This window comes from Cnephaeus nilssonii, assembly GCF_951640355.1.
Source record: "Cnephaeus nilssonii genome assembly, chromosome: 8".
In the NCBI taxonomy this organism is placed as follows: Eukaryota; Metazoa; Chordata; class Mammalia; order Chiroptera; family Vespertilionidae; genus Cnephaeus; species Cnephaeus nilssonii.
The window spans coordinates 7,232,623-7,252,756 of NC_137079.1; the positions used below are offsets into that span (position 1 = coordinate 7,232,623).

Genomic DNA, 20,134 nt, shown 5'->3' on the forward strand with positions numbered 1-20,134 from the left:
AGACCCAGGGGCGCGTGGCCTCACCCGGATCCAGGGGCACATGGCCTCACCCGGACCCGGGATCTAGCTTCACCCGGACCCAGGGGCACGTGGCCTCACCCGGACCCAGGGGCGCGTGGCCTCTCCCGGGCCCGGGACCCAGCCTCACCCCACACACGACGCTTTGATGTTTAAATTAGATAATACAGGGTGTCCCAAAAAAATGTATATGCACTTTGAATGATTACAGAGCCAATGTTTATTAACATACAGTTCATTTTCAAAATTTAAAAGAATCTGCAAAAGTGAGCAATCCTTTTGTCAGTGTCTGTTTTCAAACTGATGAGTGTTCTGGTCCAGGCACTGCTGATAACGCGAAGCAATGGAATCACAAACATCAAGAATCTTTTCATCTGGTATTTGTGCGCCCTCCATTCATAAACTGTTGCCCGTTTGGCCATAAATTTTATCTTTTATTTTTTATCCCCATAAAAAAAAAGTCTAGTGGCACTTTAGGGTAAATTTCCTTTGTTCAAAGCTTAGTCTGGCTTCACCCATTATTTCTAAAAAGGAATGAAAATTAAGTGAGTTATCAGCTGTTAAAGTGTGTGTCCATTTTATTGGGAAATCCCGTATTTTATTTGCACACAGAGAATAGGTGTTTAATAAGCCTAATTTAAACCACCTCCCACCCTTTGGACTGGTTTTCTATTTTGATTTGTTAACTACTATTCACGATCACTCATCTGATTGGCTAAGATGGACAGCAGCTCCAAAGTCTCTTACAACCTTGACATTCTTTTATTCTTCCTAAACGCACATCTACACCCGAAATTCTTCTCTGCATCTAGTTCACACTTCCGTCTCGAATTTACAGAAAGAACTTTGCTGAGTACTTTTAACCATGGGTGGCCATCAATAATTAAATGAATTAATAATTAAATATATTAAGTCGTGTCCAGATAGCACGTAGGAATTTTAGGATGTTCCTTTTCATTTCCATTTTAAGTGTAATATATTTTTAGTGTGCACTACCTACCAGCCGTAGGGGTAATTGATACCTTAAAACATGTAAGAAAATGTCTACTATAGACTCGAGCATTGATGCCGTGGCTACCCCACCAAAATAACTGAAATGTGAAGCAAAGACTGCGAGGCTATTTTAGCCTTCTTGATAATAGGAAAAAAACAGCACTTCATATTTTCAGAATTAATATTGTTTAGTTGTGGTTCAGTTCTTAATGCTCCCAAACAAATTCTGTGACGTGATTCGGTGCTTGATTCTAGACACCTCTAAGTGAAAATAAGCCATTATAACAATGGCCTGCTTCTTGTCGTAGCCCTATATGTTTACACAGCTGTGCTTATGCTTGCACTAGACATGTCTCTCACACACTTAAGACTGAGAAGTAAACGTAAAAGATGGTGAAGAATTCACTAAAGTGTATTTCCCACACATCACCTGAATAGTCTCTAGAATTTTGCTTCCCAGTTTCCAGACATCAATGAACACATATTGCTGTACCGACCATGAGCGTATCTATATCCTATCTAATAAAGAGGTGATATGCAAATTGACCATCACTCCAACACACAAGATGGCCACCCCCATGTGGACACAAGATGGCCACCACAAGATGACCAGCAGGGGAGGGCAGTTGTGAGTGATCAGGCCAGCAGGGGAGGGTAGTTAGGGGTGATCAGTCCTGCAGGGGAGGGCATTTAGGGGTGACCGGGCCAGCAGGGGAGGGCATTTAGGGGTGACCGGGCCAGCAGAGGAGGGCAGTTGGGGTCGACCAGGCCTGCAGGGGAGGGCAGTTAGGGGTGACCGGACCAGCAGAGGAGGGCAATTGGGGGCAACCAGGCCTGCAGGGGAGGGCAGTTAGGAGCAATCGGGCCAGCAGGGGATCAGTTAGGCGTCGATCAGGCTGGCAGGGGAGTGGTTAGGGGGTGATCAGGCTGGCAGGGGAGTGGTTAGGGGGTGATCAGGCAGGCAGGCAGGCGAGCAGTTGGGAGCCAGCAGTCCTGGATTGTGAGAGGGATGTCCCAGATTGGAGAGGGTGCAGTCTGGGCTGAGGGACACACACCCCCTTCCCCCCCATGCACGAATTTCGTGCACTGGGCCTCTAGTATTTAACATAATTACAGATTGATACAGAGGCAGTTGCTAAAATGTATAATTATTCACTCATTTATATTGCAATTGTTTGGGTAAACAATTAAAATAATTTTTGTCTCAAATCACCTTTAGTTCAATCACTGATCGCTCATATTAATTCTGGTACCAGCAGTGAAATGTGTCTTGTTTATAAGCTTTTCATTTAAGACATCTTTCGTGCAGGGATCACCTCCTAGCATGAAAGTGGTCCAAAGATAATAGCACATCAATTGAGAAGGGTAATAGATCTGAGATCACCACATGCTCTCGGCACGAAGAGGCAGTTTATCAGTCTCACTAACTCGCTGTGTCCCAGCTAGAATCATTACACTTTTCTTCTTTTGTTTCCACGTCAAAATATACAATCTGCATCCTAATGTTGATTACTCACTTGGGGGTGTTTCACTTCCTTAGTTAGAATATTTTTCTTCAAAATGCATACCGTAATTACTTTACAAGTTGTAAAAGAAGAGTCTTTTTAATTAGGAAGAGTCTCAAATCTTTTCTTTTTATCATTCAGGGGTGCATAGGATATTACTTTCTGTAAAGGATTTTCAATTTATTGTAATACATGTATTCCTTGATGTTAGAAGCAAAACAATCCACCCATTTTGTTTTCTATGTGTGATTTCTTCTTTTTTTTTAATCCGCCCATTTTGAACAGGCCCCAGCCCGTTCTTAGAAAATGTGCCCCCACGTGCACATAAACCATTTCTGGACTCATCCTATTTAAAAAAACAGCAGAAATTAAATTACCAAAATGCAAAGAGAGAAACAGTGAAGTGTAGGTAAATTGTATCATTTCTTAAGTGTTTTAGCATTTTTATCCGTTCTTTTTTTAAAATATATTTTTATTGATTTCAGAGAGGAAGGGAGAGGAAGAGAGAGATAGAAACATCAGTGATGAGAGGGAATCATTGATTGGCTGCCTCCTGCACGTGGGACGGAGCCCGCAGCCCAGGCATGCGCCCTATGGAACCTGGGACCCTTCAGTCCGCAGGCCGACGCTCTATCCACTGAGCCAAACCGGCCAGGGCTTTTCCGTTCTTGAGACGGGCCTTTTCAGTTGTTAGATTCCACTTGCTAATTTTTGTTCTTGGTGATAGCTTTTGTCAAGTACAACGGCCAGCGCAGTGGTTGTTGAAGGACTTAACCTTTTGCACTTGGATGTCGAGTGTGACTGGACACGGTTAGCATTAGAATAAAGGAATCGAGAAAAAAGCAAGCGAGTGCAAAGGGTTAATTAAAGACGGTCCCAAACTTCTTACTTTCCTCATTCAAGTCCAGTGCTCCCCAAGGTTCTCTTGCTCCCACCCCTGAAAGCATGATTTAAAATGGTATCTACAGGACGAAGGGAAAAAACCTTTCTCTTTAACTGTAATAATGAGGATTCGGTGTGGGTGTATTTTTTTTTCAATGTTGCTGTATTTCTGCTCCCTCGGAAGCTCGATAAGAGAATTTTTTCCTTACGTTGCTGGGTAGATCCAAGACTACCACTTCTGCAGCCTGGCCAGGGGTGGCAGTGCCTCCCTGCGGCCCGCGCTGGGGACATCGCCTCGATGGTCTCTTCTTTGTTCTCGGCACCTTAAAGCAGGAGGAACGTTAAGGGGAAGGGAAGTTGTACAGAAAAATACTTCTCTTTTCCTTCCCTTCAAAACAGCAGATGTGGAAAGGGGTAGGGAGGTTGTGTGTGCGTGCGTGCGTGCGTGTGTGTGTGTGTGTACAGTGCTTTTAAAATACTTAGAACTGAGTTTTCCAGAAGTCTCTGCTAATAGTAAAAGGAATGAGTAGAGGCAGCTCTTTCTTGCCTAGATACATTTTAATACAATAAATTGAACCCAAGTTTTCAGAGGAAAAAAGAATATATAAAAGCTACTCCAGCCAGAGAGGGTAAGGGAGGAGAGACAGTGTGGTCTGCGTGAAGACAGGTGAAACCTTGGGAAGCTGTAGGTGAGTTATCAGCTAGACTTCTGTGTGCTCACAAGCCCAAGCATCAAGTTCAAAGAGACAAGCAAGAGAGCCCCTGAAGAAGGTACTTGTGGAATAGGAGAGGATGTTGGCAAATGTTTTATAAGCACATGGAACTATCGCCACAAATACAGGGAAGAAAAACCGAAGGAGAACTGGTGTCTCATTTAGAGATAAAGGCCAGTAAATATGGTAGATCAGCAATTTTCAATCTTTTCCATCTCGTGGCACATAAACTAATTACTAAAATTCTGCAGCATGCCAAAAATATATTTTTACCAATCTGACAAAAAGTAGTTATAATTTTGATTCATTCACACTGGACGGTTATTGTTGTGTTGGCTGTTGTCATTTATATATATATATATATATATATATATATATATATATATATATATATATTTCTTTATTGATTTCAGAGAGGAAGGGACAGGGAGAGAGAGGTAGAAACATCAATGATGAGAGAGAATCACTGACCGGCTGCCTCCTGTACGCCCCCTCCTGGGGATGGAGCCCACAACCCAGGCGTGTGCCCTTAGTTGGAATGGAACCTGGGACCCTTCAGTCTGCAGGCTGACGCTCTATCCACTGAACCAAACCGGCTAGGGCATGTTGTCGTTTTTTTTTTGTTTGATCATCTAAATAGTTAGGTATTGCATGTCTTAAAAATTCTTGGTTGAAAATCGAGGTGGTAGATGTTTGAAGATAGCAATGAGATTAGAAAGGGTGAGGAAACGGATTTCTCAGCAAACAGGTAGAGTTCCAAGGGAGGAACAATAAAGGGGATATTGGAAGTGAAAATTAAGAGTGAGGTGACATAAACAGGGGAGACCGTCGAAGCCGTTTGATTCTGGGGTCAGGCGGATTGAGCTCCGTGGGGCAGAAATCCCATTTACCCTAAATTGACGCCTGGAAGGGAGCTGCCAGCGGTGACTGGCTAAGCAGGCGCCCTTGGAATTGATGCGCCGATTTGTTCCACAGTCTTGATGCGCGTCTTGAAGTGAAATGGAAGCTGAGACACGCACATGCCTGGTCCTCACTGCCGTGGTCCTCCAAGTGGGGTCCCCGGGCCAGGCCCCCAGACCTTCCCTTTCAGCAAGGCTCCCAAGGAGTCGGGATGCGGGCTCCCATCTGAGAACCCCTGGTTTAACGTATGGAATGGGCATGTGGCGTACCTTCCCCTCATATTGGTGACCTGACCTTCCACTACCTGAGCTCACCAGGCTCTGCCTAGACCCGCGATCCCATAGCCAGCCTGGAGGACTGGTCCCGGATCAGGGCCCGCTTTGGGTCCGGCTGTGACACCCTGCACAGGAGAGGTCGCGACTGCGGAATGAATCCCTTTGCAGCCTTAGGCAGATGCTAGGGACGTTCGCAGCAGCCTTGGCCATCTCTGGGCTCAGCAGCGTGCGGAGCTGTGCGGGCCTCCCGCACAGAGGGAGGCCTCTTCCCGGGGGTAGGTGTGTGCGCACAGTGAGCGGCCACACGAGGTGTCTCGGGGTGTCTGTTGAGAATCGGTTGCTAAAAGAGAAGGAAAACAAACGAGCCCGCCTCGACTGAGAGCAGGGGGTTCTCGGTAGGGGCTTAGGCTTTCTTCCTTTCATTTTCTGCCTCTTGAGCTGCCAGGAATTCCGTGTTTCCTTGCCTCATTATCTAAAGCACGCCGTCGAAATGAACTGCTTTTTCAGCTATTTAATTAGTTATAAACACATTGCTAAATAAACATTCCACAGATGAGCCAGTTGGCTGTGGAACTTAAAACTCAGGCTTGGGTAGTGAAAACTCGGAAGCCTGTGGCCATGCAGTAGAGGGGTTCAGAATGCTGGGGCGGCAGTTACCATCACCTTTCCATCTTCCCGGGAGAGCGTTTTTAAACATGTACACTGACAAGTATGTGGGGCTGTGTTAACTCATGCAGTACTTAGCAACCATACTCTCAATTACAGACCAGTAATTAAATGAGTGGTAATGGGCAATATGGAAGGAAGATAACACACAATTATTAGTAGTATTTTGACAAATTTTAAGATGTATTTTATCTTAAAGTGAATTCTGGGCACACCATCTGTTGTTTTGGAATGATGGAGTGACTGAAACTCTTTTGAACTCTGTAGTTAATTTTAGCCTTCATATACTCCAAGGTAAATTCCATCCACAAGTGTGGGACTCATTTCCTTCGGGTCTGAAAATGGCATTTTGGAAGAGTCGTTTGATGTTGAGGCAATCTTGTGAGACCTTTCATAAGCCTCTTAAATCCAGGAAGGTATATTTTGCCTGAAGGGAGAGGAACCCATCCCTTAAAATATTTTTGCTCTTAGCCTGGTAGGTAAGAACTTTGGATTCTGGAAGCGCTGGATTTGACCAAATCTAGCCAATCTATCTTCTGGTTGGCACCATTGTCTTTGAAATCAGAGCATCTCATTTGAAGCAAGCAGTCTGTGCTCTAGATAAAATATTTATGGATTTGCCTAGAAACACAGGTAGAATGCAGGACGTCCAGAGCTTTTATTTAAGCCGTTTAGCTATAGTTTGGTGTGAATTGCTCTCTTTGTTCAGTGAAGAACGTGAGGAGGAGGAAACACCAATATTTCCTGTGTAGTAGAGCCTCTCCCCTCCTAAGGTATAACAGGTTACCTGCAACAGAAGAATTTCTTCAGGGTCTGCGTATCACTAATAGAGGTTTCCAATGTGCCTGAGGGACCGAAACTGGACGCTGTAACTATTACACTCTTTTTATTCTAAGTATCCGCTTTCTCATCTCGAAGGTTCTTGACACTGCAGAAAACATGGAAGAAACAAGCCTCTTTTCAGTGAAGAGCACCACTTATGAGGTCAAACGAATTGAAAGTTCAGCGGTTACACACGCTCCTCTGACTTCACTTTCCTGTTCTAACGTCCCGTGGAGGACATGCCTCGGGCCACTTTGGATCGTGCTGGGTAACACATGGTGCAGGGATGCCGTTCATTGGGGGCCGTATCATTTCCGGTTTATCAAAGGAGGTTAACCTCCTGAACAAGGCACCACTATGAACCTGTTGTTTCCTGCTAGAATGTGTTTAATGTTGTACTTGATGTTAGGATCTTTTTAAACGAGCATCGATACGTAGATATTATATCTAATATCCTATAGGAAGGCACAGTTCAATTTACCGCCAAAAATCTGATTATTTTTCTAAATATTTTAGGACTGTGATTTGATGATTATAACTTTGAAAGACAAAAGTCAATCAAAAGTGAAGAATTACTCAGAAACAAAGCATATCTGCCAAGAGAGGGGGCTGGGGAAAAAAAATTTTCTAAGCGGCCTGAGCTCAGAGACAGATATTATGACTGGACTCACAGAAGCAATTCCGTGTCCTGGGCACGTCCAGCGTCTGACACGTGACGTTGCCTTTGAGAGAAGATGGAAGTTTGCAATGGAGATGTTACTCTTGTCTCTTCTCTGCCAAATAGACAAAAAGAGGAGGCTGAGAACCCAGACCTCCTCCAGCCCGGCCAAAAAAAAAAAGGCAAAGAAAGAAAGAAACGCTGGAAAGGAGAGGATGCCCGATTCTCACTGTCCGGCAGGCGGGATGCTGGGCGGGAGGAGGGCGGCAGGATGGAGGGGTCATGGACAATGACCCCTGCGCCTCGGACAGACTCGCTCACAGTGGCCCAGGGGCGGGAGGGGGCAGCAGGAAGGATGAGCAGCTCCGGCCTGTGTCCCACTAATTTAAATCTGTGGCACGACCCTTACAAAGGTGCATCAGAGAGTCCGTCAGAAGAATAGCAAGGTGGGAGCCCAAATGCAGAGGCTGGTCGGGAGGCCGATCCCCGAAGAAACAGGCCTTCCGAGTCGGGAAGAAGAACACGCAACTCTTGGTGGTACGCGGCGTGGAACCGTCCTGCCGTGTATGTCTGTGGCTCAGTGAATGCCCGGGGCCCCCGGCCTCGTCCCCCGGCCGGTGCTGTTAATGGGATCCCCGCCAGATCCCAAGCCACCCCGCAGCTGTTAGTGTTCAGTGACCTCCTGCCCTGCTGCCTTTGGGCTTTGAAATGGATTTTCCTCATCTCGGTGTCTGATCGCCTGCCATGGAGTGAGCCTCCGGTTCCCCGCCGGAGGGTGGGGGGGGGGGAGGGGGGAGATGGGGTGCGATCGCCGAGGCCCTGGAGGCAGGCGGCACGCGGGCATCATTAGGGGCATCAGAGCAGAGCCTGCCCCGCCTGCTCCATGTCATCTGTCGCCGCCGCTGCTCTGTCACACGATACAGGGGCGGATAGTCTCACCGGATTCATGGTTTTCATTCCCAAAGATGGTCATAGAAGTAAAGGGAATTTGGGCCTTTATTCTGTAAACCTCATGTGGATGCCCAATCACAACCATAGGTGTCTGGTAGTCATTTCTGCAGAATTTTTCATACGTGAGAAGCATATTCCCAAGGCTGGAGGACCTGGCCGGAGTCACAGGATGGGGACGAACCACACATGATGTGCCTTATAAAGAATTAGGGGTCGAATCACTTTCTCGCAGCTGGGTTTCAGGATTAACGTATTGGTTCCCTCAAAGTATTTGGGGAGGTCTAGGCGCCAGCTAAGCTCCGTGGTGGCCCGTGAACGGTGAAAGAGGAGTCCTGGGCTGGAGACGGGCAGTCGTCACGGGACACACCTGCCAGCGTTGCGTGTTCTCTGTGGTGCAGTGGAAAGAGAGACATGGCTGACTTTGGAGAGAAGACCTCCTGTCCGAATCCAGGAAATCGCACCATTCTCCCAGCTCTGAAGGCAGAGTTCTCCTCTGCGGACATGCGGACACGGCCTTTCCCACCACGCTAGTGTGTGTGTGAGCGGCCTTCACATGTGTATTTTCACACATCTATTTTGAGGGCTGATTTTACCCAAATAAATTGTTCTCACAGGTGGGACACCCTTTTTTGATGATGGGTTTCAAAGACACATCAATTTAAACAATCTTTGCAAATTCTTTCTATACTTCCTCACTAGAAGGCCCCCTGGAAATGTTGGAGACAGTGAATTTAGAATACAGTGCATTGGTGAGTTGGCTCGTCTTTCAATGCTTCGTCGTGTCTCTGTGTTTATTAAGGACACACAGCTGCCTCATGGCCCCTGAGACGGGTGGGCACTAGAGCAAGGGGAAGTGTACCCTGGGATGGAAAGTCAGTGGCCAAAATATGTCTCTTGCAACAACACAAGTAAATTTGTATATAAATAAGTTGGAAACTCTTTTAAGATAAAGCAGTCTTCAGTTCCACTAATATTGATGAACTAGAGGCCGGATGCATGAAATTCGTGCTAGGGGCTCAGTCCTCGCAGCCACGGTGGCTTGCCTCGGCCATCGCAGCCCCAGCTTCGTCCGGAAGGTCGTTCAGCTGTCCAGTCTAATTAGCATATGACGCTTTTATTATTACAGATAGTGGATTTTTAATATTATTACATCTTTATTTTTGGCAATATCTCAAAGTTGCCTTTTGCTCTAAGAAAAGTAATTTCACACTAACTCAAGCATAGGTCTTGTAAGAGTGCTTTGCCGTGATCACCAAAGCAGATGAGCATCTGGTACTAATTCCACAAACTTCCGGAGTTGAAACAACTTCTAAGCTGAAGTTGGCATGTGTCCAGCTCATTGTGTTTACATACAGCAAGAACATGTTTTTAGTGTCAAGGCTAAAATAATGTGGTAGAGTCCCACGGGCCCGGGTTCAAATCCCATCTCCCATGAAGAAATGACCCAAATGTCTTTGAATAAAACGATAACATAGTTCCCAGGGAAGGTCTTCATTTTGGTCCCTATGATTGCCAACTTTTAGTTGTCTGTTTTTTGTTTTATTACTAGAGGCTCAGTGCACAAAATTCGTGCACTCGGAGGGGGGAGGTCCCTCAGCCCGGCCTGCACCCTCTTGCAGTCTGGGAGCCCTCAGGGGATGTCTGGCTGATGGGGAGCGGGCCTAAGCCGTCAGTCGGACATCCTTAGCGCTCCTGTGAAGGTGGGAGAGGCTTCCCGCCAATGCTGCTGCACTCACCAGCTGTGAGCCCGGCTCAGGGCTTCTAGCTGAGTGGCGTTCCCCCTGTGGGAGTGCGTCATTGTAACCGGTTGTTCCACCGTTTGGTTTGGTTTGCATATTATCCTTTTATTATATAGGATCTTTTATTTCTAGAAGTTCCACTTTGCTCTTTTTTCTTATTTTATATATATTTTTATTTATCTCAGAGAGAAAGGGAGAGGGAAAGAGAGATAGAAGCATCAATGATGAGAGAGAATCATCGATTGGCTGTCTCCTGAATGCCCCCCACTGGGGATCAAGCCAGCAATCCGGGCATGTGCCTTTGACTGGAATCAAACCCGGGACCTTTCAGTCCATGGGCCAACACTCTATCCACTGAGCCAAACCAACTAGGGCACACGTTGTTTTTTATCTTCTCTTTATCTCCTTATTATGTTCATGCTTTTCTTTAAGTTCCTCAACATATTTATAATAGCTGTCTAAAATTCTTGTCTGCTTTCGATCATTATTGGGTTTTTTTTAGTCTATATTTCCTGATTTTGATTCCCACTTTCCTGCTTCTTCCCAGTAAGTGCTAAGTGTCTAAATTTTTTGTTCTTCCTTTAAAGAGCAGCTTTACTTGGAAGACAGTTAAATTGCCTACAGATCAGCTTTCAAGACTTGAATGTAAGCTCTGTTGGTATGGACTTACAGTGGCCTTTAATCTAGGGCTGTTTAGCCTTAATATCAAGGCATGGCCCTTCTGGCGTCTCTGTTAACTGTACCAGATGTTCAAAAAGGTCTCATTACTGTGTGGGATCAGAACTTGACCATCTCTCAATTCTTTGTTAGTGCTGGGACTTGTTTAGCCTACAGCTTCCTAGTAGTTTGTTCCGTTCTCAGTAATTAATTGTTCTTTGACCAACCACTTGAAATCTCATTGTAAGTTTGCAGGGCACAGTATTCAGCTAGAGACGCAATGAGACCCCATGCATGTTTGGGGCTCTTTATCTGGGCAATGCCTTCTCTCTGATACACTGACCCACAAAGTCCAGCCACTGCAGCCTCCCTGATCCCGGACCTGTTTCCCCAACTCAGGGAGACCACCGTGCTCTGTTTAGAACCCCCTTCCACGTACTGTGTATGATCCAGACAGCTTCTCCATGCAGAAAATCAGGGACATACGTATTAGGGCTCTCTCCCTTTGTTTCCCTTCTCTCAGCGATCAAAACTCTGCATTGCCAGTTGTCCAGTGCTTGCAAACAGATGTTTCATAGACTTTGTCCAGTTCTTTCTTTATTTGAAGAAAGGCACCCGGGACCCGGGCTTCCCTCGCAGCCCCGGCTTCGTCTGGAAGGACATCCGGTCTAATTAGCATATTACGCTTTTATTATTATAGATTGTAATTACTTATTGTTAGCTGTGGCTCCTTGTCCAAGGTGCTTAACTTCCCCCGGACTCACGTTTTGCATCGGCACAATGGTCACCACTCTATTTATTTTACAACTAGTAGTCCATTTGCAGGAAGAATCCTGCAAGCAGCTGCTGCGGCCGTGTGCGCTGCCACTGCCACGGCTGTTGCGGCCACCGCGCCTGCACCCGTGGGCCGCTGCCGCCCGCCCCGCCCCGCCCCGCCCCGCCCCGCCCTGGCTTTCCCTCTGGCAGCCACCTTGCTTTCTGCTTTTCCTCCCTCTTCCTTCTAAGTTGTCTTCAGTCTTCACTCCTCCCTCCCTCAGCGTATGCAAATTAGGCGCCATCTTTGTTGGGTAATTTGCATACTCACCCTGATTGGCTGGTGGGCGTGGCTTGGGATGGTGGGCGTGGCTTGGGCATAGCGGAGGTGCGATCAATTTGCATATTACTGTTTTATTAGGTAGGATATTTATTGAGCAACTACTGTGTCCCAGGAACTTCCTGTCGTCCTGGAATTCCTTCAGGGAAATAGGAAGTGCTAGCGCTTACATGGGAGCAGACAGACGACAGGTGTGTGCAGTGGCTAGATCGTTCTCCTCCATCGGCCCGGCACGCTAACCGACTTGCTCTTTTCACGTCCCTGTGTTTTACCCGCAGCCCTCATCTCAGACAGCCTGGGCCTCTCCCTCCTCCCGGGCAGCGAGTCGCAGGGCGGGGGTGCCTGGTGCTCGGGCCTTCTCCGGGAAGCCGCTGCGTCTCCACGGCTCCGTGCTCCTTCCTTATCGGTCCCCACGTTGCTGCCGAGGTGGCCGCATTGCTCTCCGTGTGGCCTCTCGGGGCCAGTGGCGCGCTCTGCCATGTCTTTGCCACTCTGGAAGCCATAGATGTAATTCTACTTCGCACACTTAATGCTGAGATGCAGGAGCCTCGGGAGCTCTCTGCAATGTGCCCCAGACACTCCACACGTCACGTTTCTCGATGGGATGCCATCGCCTCTGCAGCTCTCCGATGTCCTGGCCTCCTGACGCACCAGGTGGTCATTCTCCAGGCTCCGTCTTCTAGGGGAGCCAGGCGGGGCCTCTGTCTCCAGGGACCAGGCCATCTCCTGCCCTCAGCCACTCCCCCTCGTCCCTCTCCCGGACCCATCCTGAGGAAGTATCCTCATCTGGGGGGAATCTTTACCTCCTGGAGTCTTTGTCTTTCAAATGGTTTGATTATGTCCCCATACTTTCTGTTTCGCCTTTCCTGCAGAAATCCTTTCTAGAACTAGGGACTGCGTTTGGCCCGGACCTACACATTGGCTGTCACACTTGTTCTGTGTGGCTGGCGTCATCGGCTGCTCTCTGCTCGTTCTGTGCCCTCAGCCCTCAGGTGTGTCCTGGAAGTGGTAGCGAGAGCCTCAAACATCTCTGGAAACTCTCCCCGTCACCCCCCAGACTTGCCACAGAGCACTGGGCAGATTCGCTCCCCACGCTGGGGAACCTGTGGCTGTTGTCCCCTCTCCTGGTCAGGGGGGGACCCCTTTTATCTCCCACCATGTTTCTCCCAAACTACACGGTTATACCCCAGCTGCTCCATCCCCCCCCCCCCCCCCCCCATAGTCTGGGCATTAGGAAACCCGCAGGCACTCAGACTGTTTCTATTTCTCATCTTGTCTCGTGTCTCCTGGCGGCGAGGCAGCGGAGCGGCTGTTGGCATTGAGAGGCCGGGCAGAGCCGGGGCACACGGGAAATTTCAGGAGGAAAAACACGCGTTACATAGAATTTAATTATTTCCTTTCTTTTACCCACCCAGCCGGATGGTCCCGTTCGCGGAGAGCGGCTAGGATTAGGAGGTGTCAGGGACGCCAGGAATGAACCCGCCCGCGGCCTGAGCGCGGCCGCCGCACTTGTGTGTGTTTACAGGAGTGCGTGCTCTCACGTGGTAGCGAGAACCCATGTGCCGTCAAGTCGGAAGATGAGTTGTCTGCAGGGAAATGGGAAGAAGTCCTTAAGGGAATTCGTACAGGGCAGTTCCAGGATGGTTTGTGCAGGAATGGTCCGCTCAGAATAACTTCCCAGGCTGCCGCGTTCCCTGCTTGATGTAGGGGACAGCAGCCGGCATTGTCGGGCCTCAGCACGCTGTCTGCACTACAAACCCTCTTTCCTCGGAGTCTTTTCATGAGTTGGCTTTTTTTTTTTTTTTTTTTGGTTAAAATATTTTCTTTGGGTGGAGTGTGTATGTGTGTGTGTGTTTAGAAGAATCCTATAGTTTTATTTTTTAATATATTTTTATTGATTTCAGAGAGGAAAGGAGAGGGAGAGAGAGAGAGAAACATCAATGATGAGAGAGAATCATGGATCGGCTGCCTCCTGCACGCCCCCCCACTGGGGATCGAGCCCGAAAACCGGGCATGTGCCCTGATGGGGAGTCAAACTGTGACCTCCTGGTTCATAGGTCAACGCTCAGCCACTGAGCAACACCAGCTGGGCTAAAATACTTCCTTAATTTCCAGGTTTTTTAAAACTATTGGAAGTAAACGATGAAAGAGACAGAGAGGAGAGCGAACGCCTGGCCGCCTGTCTCCACGTGTCCACACACGTGTGTCTTGCTGTTGATAGTGATGTGTAACGCTGTTCTCCCGTCCCACAGGCATTTCCTCTTCAAAACAGGGACGGGGACCACGCCGCTGTTCAGCACCGCGACCCCGGGATACACCATGGCTTCGGGCTCCGTGTACTCGCCGCCTACCCGGCCGCTGCCCAGAAACACGCTGTCGAGAAGCGCTTTCAAGTTCAAGAAGTCCTCCAAGTACTGCAGCTGGAAGTGCACGGCCCTGTGCGCCCTAGGCGTGTCCGTGCTCCTGGCCGTCCTCCTGTCCTACTTCATCGGTGAGCGCCGCGTGTTGTCGTTTTGTTGCACTGATCTGTTTATTTGGCCCAGAAGTCTATGCTGAGGTTATGTTTTCTGGGGCAGGAGTTGGTCGTGATCCATTGTAATTACAGGGTAGTTTAAGTGATTTTCAGCAAATTTGGGTAAATAGAAAAAGCTGCATTTGCATGGAGAGCAAGTTATGTTCTTGGAAGCAAACTCTAGGGTCTGTACGTCTGCTTTTGGCTTACCCCTCGAGGAAACATGGGTGGCCTGTGCCATTCCACGTTCACAAAGCGATCCGCGCACTCCAGGATGGACGCGGGGCAGGCGTCTCCTACGACTCTGCTGCTTGTGACGGGCCACGTCCCCATCTCCCGCCAGCTCGGCTCCCAGAGTTATCTCAGACTTGTTGTTGCTTTAATCCATCACTGAGTGTAAGTCCCCGCCCTGGGGACCGTGGTTTCCCCTCAGGAACACTCTCCTGAGAACCGGGCATCCGTGAAAGGATGCTCGACTTGCTCCTGGGTGTGGATTGGTCAGCTCTTCTAACACAGCCCCGGCCAAGGTTTCCACGGCCTAGCACCCACCTGCTGGAAGGGCTGTGGAGGTGGTCACCATTACCTTTGCCGCCTCTGTCCCACAGAGGAGCCCTCAACCTGCGGGAGATTGTTTAACTGTCGGGACCACCTCCGATGTGGACGGACTTCTAGGTGTAGGGAGAGGCCTACGACATTGAAATGCTAATGGTGCCCACCGAGAGAAAGCCCGGGCTGCGTGGCGGGTCCCACAAGAACCAGGGTCCCCGGTGCATTTTCAGGTTGGCAGAGCGATGGGTGCTGCCCCGTGAAATTCTGTCGCTGAGGGAGGGTGCCCCAGAGCTGCGTCTAGAACAGGCGTGTGCGTGTGCGTGTGCGGTGGACCGGTTTCTGTCCTCGGCTACAACACTCCTTAGTTATAAACCACGTGCTTTGGAGACGGAAATAGCCGTTTTGAGCCGCAACGTTGAAGAGAGAAATAGAATTGTAGAGCGTGAAGGAGCTCGAGAGAGAATGGAGTCAGGGACGGTAGCTGTGGGCTGGTTGTGTACACCAGCTTCCGGTCCTTAGACCCCGCCGACATCACTCCCCCATCAGGCCCTCTCTCCCCCGGACCCTGGGCACAGCCTCCTTAGCCCCGGGGAGCCACCGTCGGTCGGGATGGCACCTTCTCGTCAGTTTTCCATCTCAGGGAACTCCCTCCTTGTAAAAAGGGTCAAACCAGCCACCGAAAGGGGTTTCCCTGGGCCGAGATCACACGCCCGTGAAGCCACGCTACACTGTTTCATAACGCTCAAGGTCAATGAGGGCGACCCCACAACAGACATCACTCTTTAGAGATGGATTGCTCGTGTTCAGCCTGAAAATGCCCATCTATTAGGAGGGCCTCTTCTAGTTAGCTGGATAAATTATGTACATTTGTCAGCATTGTGCTGCGGGAGCATCTTAAAGGGTCCTGAGACCATCAGTCATCAGTGGGATGGAATAAATTCAGCCTATGTTTTTGGTGGGGGGGATTTGAACTCCAGTGCGTGCCGAACAGATAGATATGCCCAGGGCCGGGGTGCCGTGTCTGTGGTGCCCAGGTGGTGCCCAGGGCCGGGGTGCCGTGTCTGTGGTGCCCAGGTGGTGCCCAGGGCCGGGGTGCCGTGTCTGTGGTGCCCAGGGGGTGCCCAGGGCCGGGGTGCCATGTCTGTGGTGCCCAGGTGGTGCCCAGGTGTTGTCGGACATCCTTTCTGATGTAAGTGCCTGGGGTCCCCCCAGTTGTTAAACCTCTGAGTATCGGCTCTGACACCCTTCAATTTTATTTACCCGTGTGAGAGGCAGGAAAAATAGCGCTTTAATGTGTGATTAGGGCACTGCTGTTTGTGAGACGTACTCTTTTCAAGGATCCTTTCATAAATATAATTGAGTATTAGAGCTCTAAGTGAAAACTCAGTGTTTCTTTTTTTTTTTTTTTTTCAAATGGCCCGTTGTTGCTGTTTAATAGTTAGCATCATCCTATATTCCTCCGAGTACCACACTCCGAAAATTCTCCCTCTGGCTTTATCTTTCCCCACAAGGAAACGTACAAATTACATAGTTCATCTACTCATGCACAGGTATTAGTGGAGCGTTTTTCTGATGGTCTGGTTATTGTGCTAGAAATCAAGGTGATGCAACCCAAGGCTTACCTCCTAAAAATTACCTTTATCATCAAAGAATTATCTCATATGTTTGATGACTTTAATTAATCTCCAATATACTTCCAGTGTTCACTGTTCCTCCTGTGCTTAAGTAGCTGGCACACGTTTCTGCAGTGGTTTCCGTTGTTGTAGTTTAAATCAGCTAAAGAATTTCTTTTCTTCGTGCGTTAGCATCGCACATCTTTTCGGACTGAAGATGCCGCCTTTACCTCTGGAAAAAGTAGAATAGGGCACCTTTCTCCGGGAAGGCGTGCACGCCCCTGAGTGTGCGAGTAACGCAGAGGAGGAAAAGGGCCGCTTGCCTGTCCAGGGGGATCCCTCCGATAAACCCCGAATCGGTGGGGAAACCAGTGTCCTCGTCAGCGTGACCTCACAACTGTTAACCAAGCGCAGGCTCCTTAAACGCTCCCCCATCCTCTCACATTGACCATCACTATGAAGTCAAAGAGATATATCAACTAAAAGGGTTGAGGAACCACTTCTACCCCAGAATTTTCTTTCTCGCCTTCCAGTGAGGTCGTGAGAAGCCATGAGGATGTAGCTTTAACTTGTCTCTTCTCTAAGGTGACGTTACCTCAGGAGAGGCCAGGTGTGGAACTTCTGAAGTGGAGGGGCGGTGGGAGGGGGAGGGGTTTTGTTGCTTTTCTATTCCCATACAATTTTGAGATAATAAAAGAGGAAGAAGAAAGTGAAAATCAATCCCCATCGAGCATTGTGAACTCTGCATAGGTCACCACTGTTAACGTTTTGGTGTATACCCTTACAGATATTTCCATGCTTAAGTACATCTGGAGTCCCACGCTTTTTAATGCATTTGTACCAGGCTTTCTTGCTGATAATGGGTGTGTGTAATCTTATTTAGTGGCTGTTTTTAATTTGCCAGTTCCCAAAAATGTACTGACTGTTTTCTTACACACCCGTGTGTTTATGTGTGCATGTGGGTTCAGTTGATCAAATTTTTTATCAGAATAAATTCTTTGAAAGAAATTTGCAGCGCCAAGGGATAGGCATGTTTTAAATGTTGCAAACCATGGCCAAATTACCCCCATTTTTCACAATTACCGATGCTGCTCATTATCAGTATTTTTAACCCTTGCCAGTCTCTTAGGCTGAACATCTTATTGTTGTTTTCATTTATTACAAGTAGTACTAAATATCTTTTCTATACTTATTGGCCATCTGTATTTCTTTTTGTGTGTGTGAATAGCCTAGTTTCCCTCCCTCCCCATTTTTCTGTTGGGTATATTCTCCTCTTTATGACTTGCAAGTGTTTATTTAAGGACTAGAGGCCTGGTGCATGACATCCGTGCACTGCAGGGGGGGGGGGAGGTCCCCTCAGCCTGGCCTGCAGTCTGGGATCCCTTGGGAGATGTCTGACTGCCAGCTTAGGCCTGCTCCCTGCGTTGAGCATCTGCCCCCTGGTGGTCAGTGCATGTCATAACGACTGGTCATTCTGCCGTTGGGTCGATCGGCATATTAGGGTTTTATTATATAGGAGTGAATCATTTATCATATATGTTATGTAGTTTTTCCAGTTTGTTATTAACTTAGTTCATGATTTTTATGCCATTTACCATATAGAATTTTTTAATTCATCACATTTATCAATTTTTCTTGATAACTTGTGATATTCCTATTATACCTGTAAAGTCCTTATTTATTCTAAGTATTTTTTTTTTATTTTCTTCAGTTCTATGGTTTTTCAATAACTACTTTAGGTCAACATTTTTCTGGACAATCTTAACAGATATTAGAGGCCCAGATTAGCTCTCCGTTCTAGAAACTCATCATCAGGTGATACAGACAATAACGTAAACATACTATTGACGGCGTATGCTCTCATAGCTGCAAGGTCCATATGAGCAAAGCATAAACGAGAAAAGAAAACTCCCTCAGGCTGAAGATGTTGGGAAAATGACTTGATCTAGCAGGTGATCCCTAAGAGGTAAAGCGGAGGTCAGTTCACGGGGTTTCATGTCAACGTGGTTAGTGGGCGATGACCTTGAGAAGAGGTCATCCAAGGCAAGGAAAGGAAGGAGCATGAACGATCTGCGTGGTGATGGCTGCTCACAGGGTCTGCGTGGTGATGGCTGCTCACAGGGCACCGAACATCACGTTGAGAGCTGCGTAGGAATCGCCTCATTGGATTTTCCCAGCAGCCCCTGAGTTCCTGCCTCCATGGAACAAAAAGGAGTCTGTTGCTTAGAGGGGCCCCCGGTGTGAAGTCACACCGCCTGTCAGTGAGGAAGCTGGACCAGAAACTATGGAGGACCCGTTTCACTCGACCGCCCCCCACGAGGTTTCAAAAGACGTGCCATAGAGAAGAAACTAAGAAATTAGAGCCGTTATGTTCTTAAAAGATTGCTTGAGTGGCATTCCAGAGCATGGAATTTGAAGAGAGGAAGTCCAGACTTGTACTTTTCAAACTTCCATGTGCCAGGAGTCACCTGGAGACCCTGTAAAAGTGCGTCTTCTGATGGAGCAGGTCTGCGGTAGGAACCCGGGTCCGCATTCAGACAGGCCCGGGGGACGCTGCGGTGGCCACGGACCCCACCTGGAGCAGCAGGCCCAGCCAGCACGTCAGACGCTGCTCTTCGTGAGGGAGACGCCCTGAATCTGCACCGTCCAGTGCAATGGCCACTTGACACGTGTGACTCATGAGGACTCGAAATGTGGCTAATGCAGCTACGGAACTGGAGTTTCAGTTTTATTATTGTTCGTGAACTTAAACTCCAGCAGCCACGTGTGGCTCTTGGCTACCATTTGGACAAGCACAGACAACCTGTTAGACCCTCCCCTCAGTGGGCGATCACGAGGCCCTGTGGGGAGAGAGGAGTGAGCAGGAGTGAGAAGCTACCGCTGACCCATCCCAGGACAGACGTGCCAGCGGTTAGCATCTCTTGTTCTTAAACCTCAACTGTCCACACTTGGACAGATGGCAAACCTCTTTGCAACAGCCACGTTGTGACTGTAGAGTGCTGAGCTCCCAATTAAAACCCATCTCTAGCCCTAACCGGTTTGGCTCAGTGGATAGAGCGTCGGCCTGCGGACTCAAGGGTCCCAGGTTCAATTCCGGTCAAGGGCATGTACCTTGGTTGTGGGCACATCCCCAGTAGGGGGTGTGCAAGAGGCAGCTGGTCGATGTTTCTCTCTCATTGATGTTTCTAACTGTCTATCCCTCTCTCTTCCTCTCTGTAAAAAAAAAAAAAATCAATAAAATATATTTAAAACCCATCTCTAGCCCTAACTGGTTTGGCTCAATGGATAGAGCATTGGCCTCAGGACTAAAGGGTCCCAGGTTCGATTCCGGTCAAGGGCATGTACCTTGGTTGCGGGCACATCCCCAATAGGGGGTGTGCAGGAGGCAGCTGATCGATGTTTCTCTCTCATTGATGTTTCTAATTCTCTATCCTTCTCCTTTCCTCTCTGTAAAAAATCAATAAAATATATTTTAAAACAAACAAACCATCTCTAGTACTGACGTTGGTGTGTCTTTACACAGTGAAAATCTGCTGATTTCTAAACACACACGTTATGTTTGATGATAATAGTTAGTGATACAGACCT

The 20,134-nt window shown here is 48.2% G+C and overlaps 1 protein-coding gene across 3 annotated transcripts in view; it reads left to right on the top strand.

Annotated features, from left to right (window-relative positions):
• Positions 1-20,134, top strand: part of TENM3 (teneurin transmembrane protein 3) — a gene marked incomplete at its 5' end in the record, with an annotated part of 598,576 nt that overhangs the window by 432,187 nt on the left and 146,255 nt on the right. For all 3 annotated transcript variants that reach the window (XM_079779210.1, XM_079779209.1, XM_079779208.1), the window contains one exon: positions 14,125-14,363. In XM_079779210.1, the coding sequence (XP_079635336.1) occupies positions 14,125-14,363 (239 nt within the window). The remainder of the gene's footprint in view (positions 1-14,124; positions 14,364-20,134) is intronic.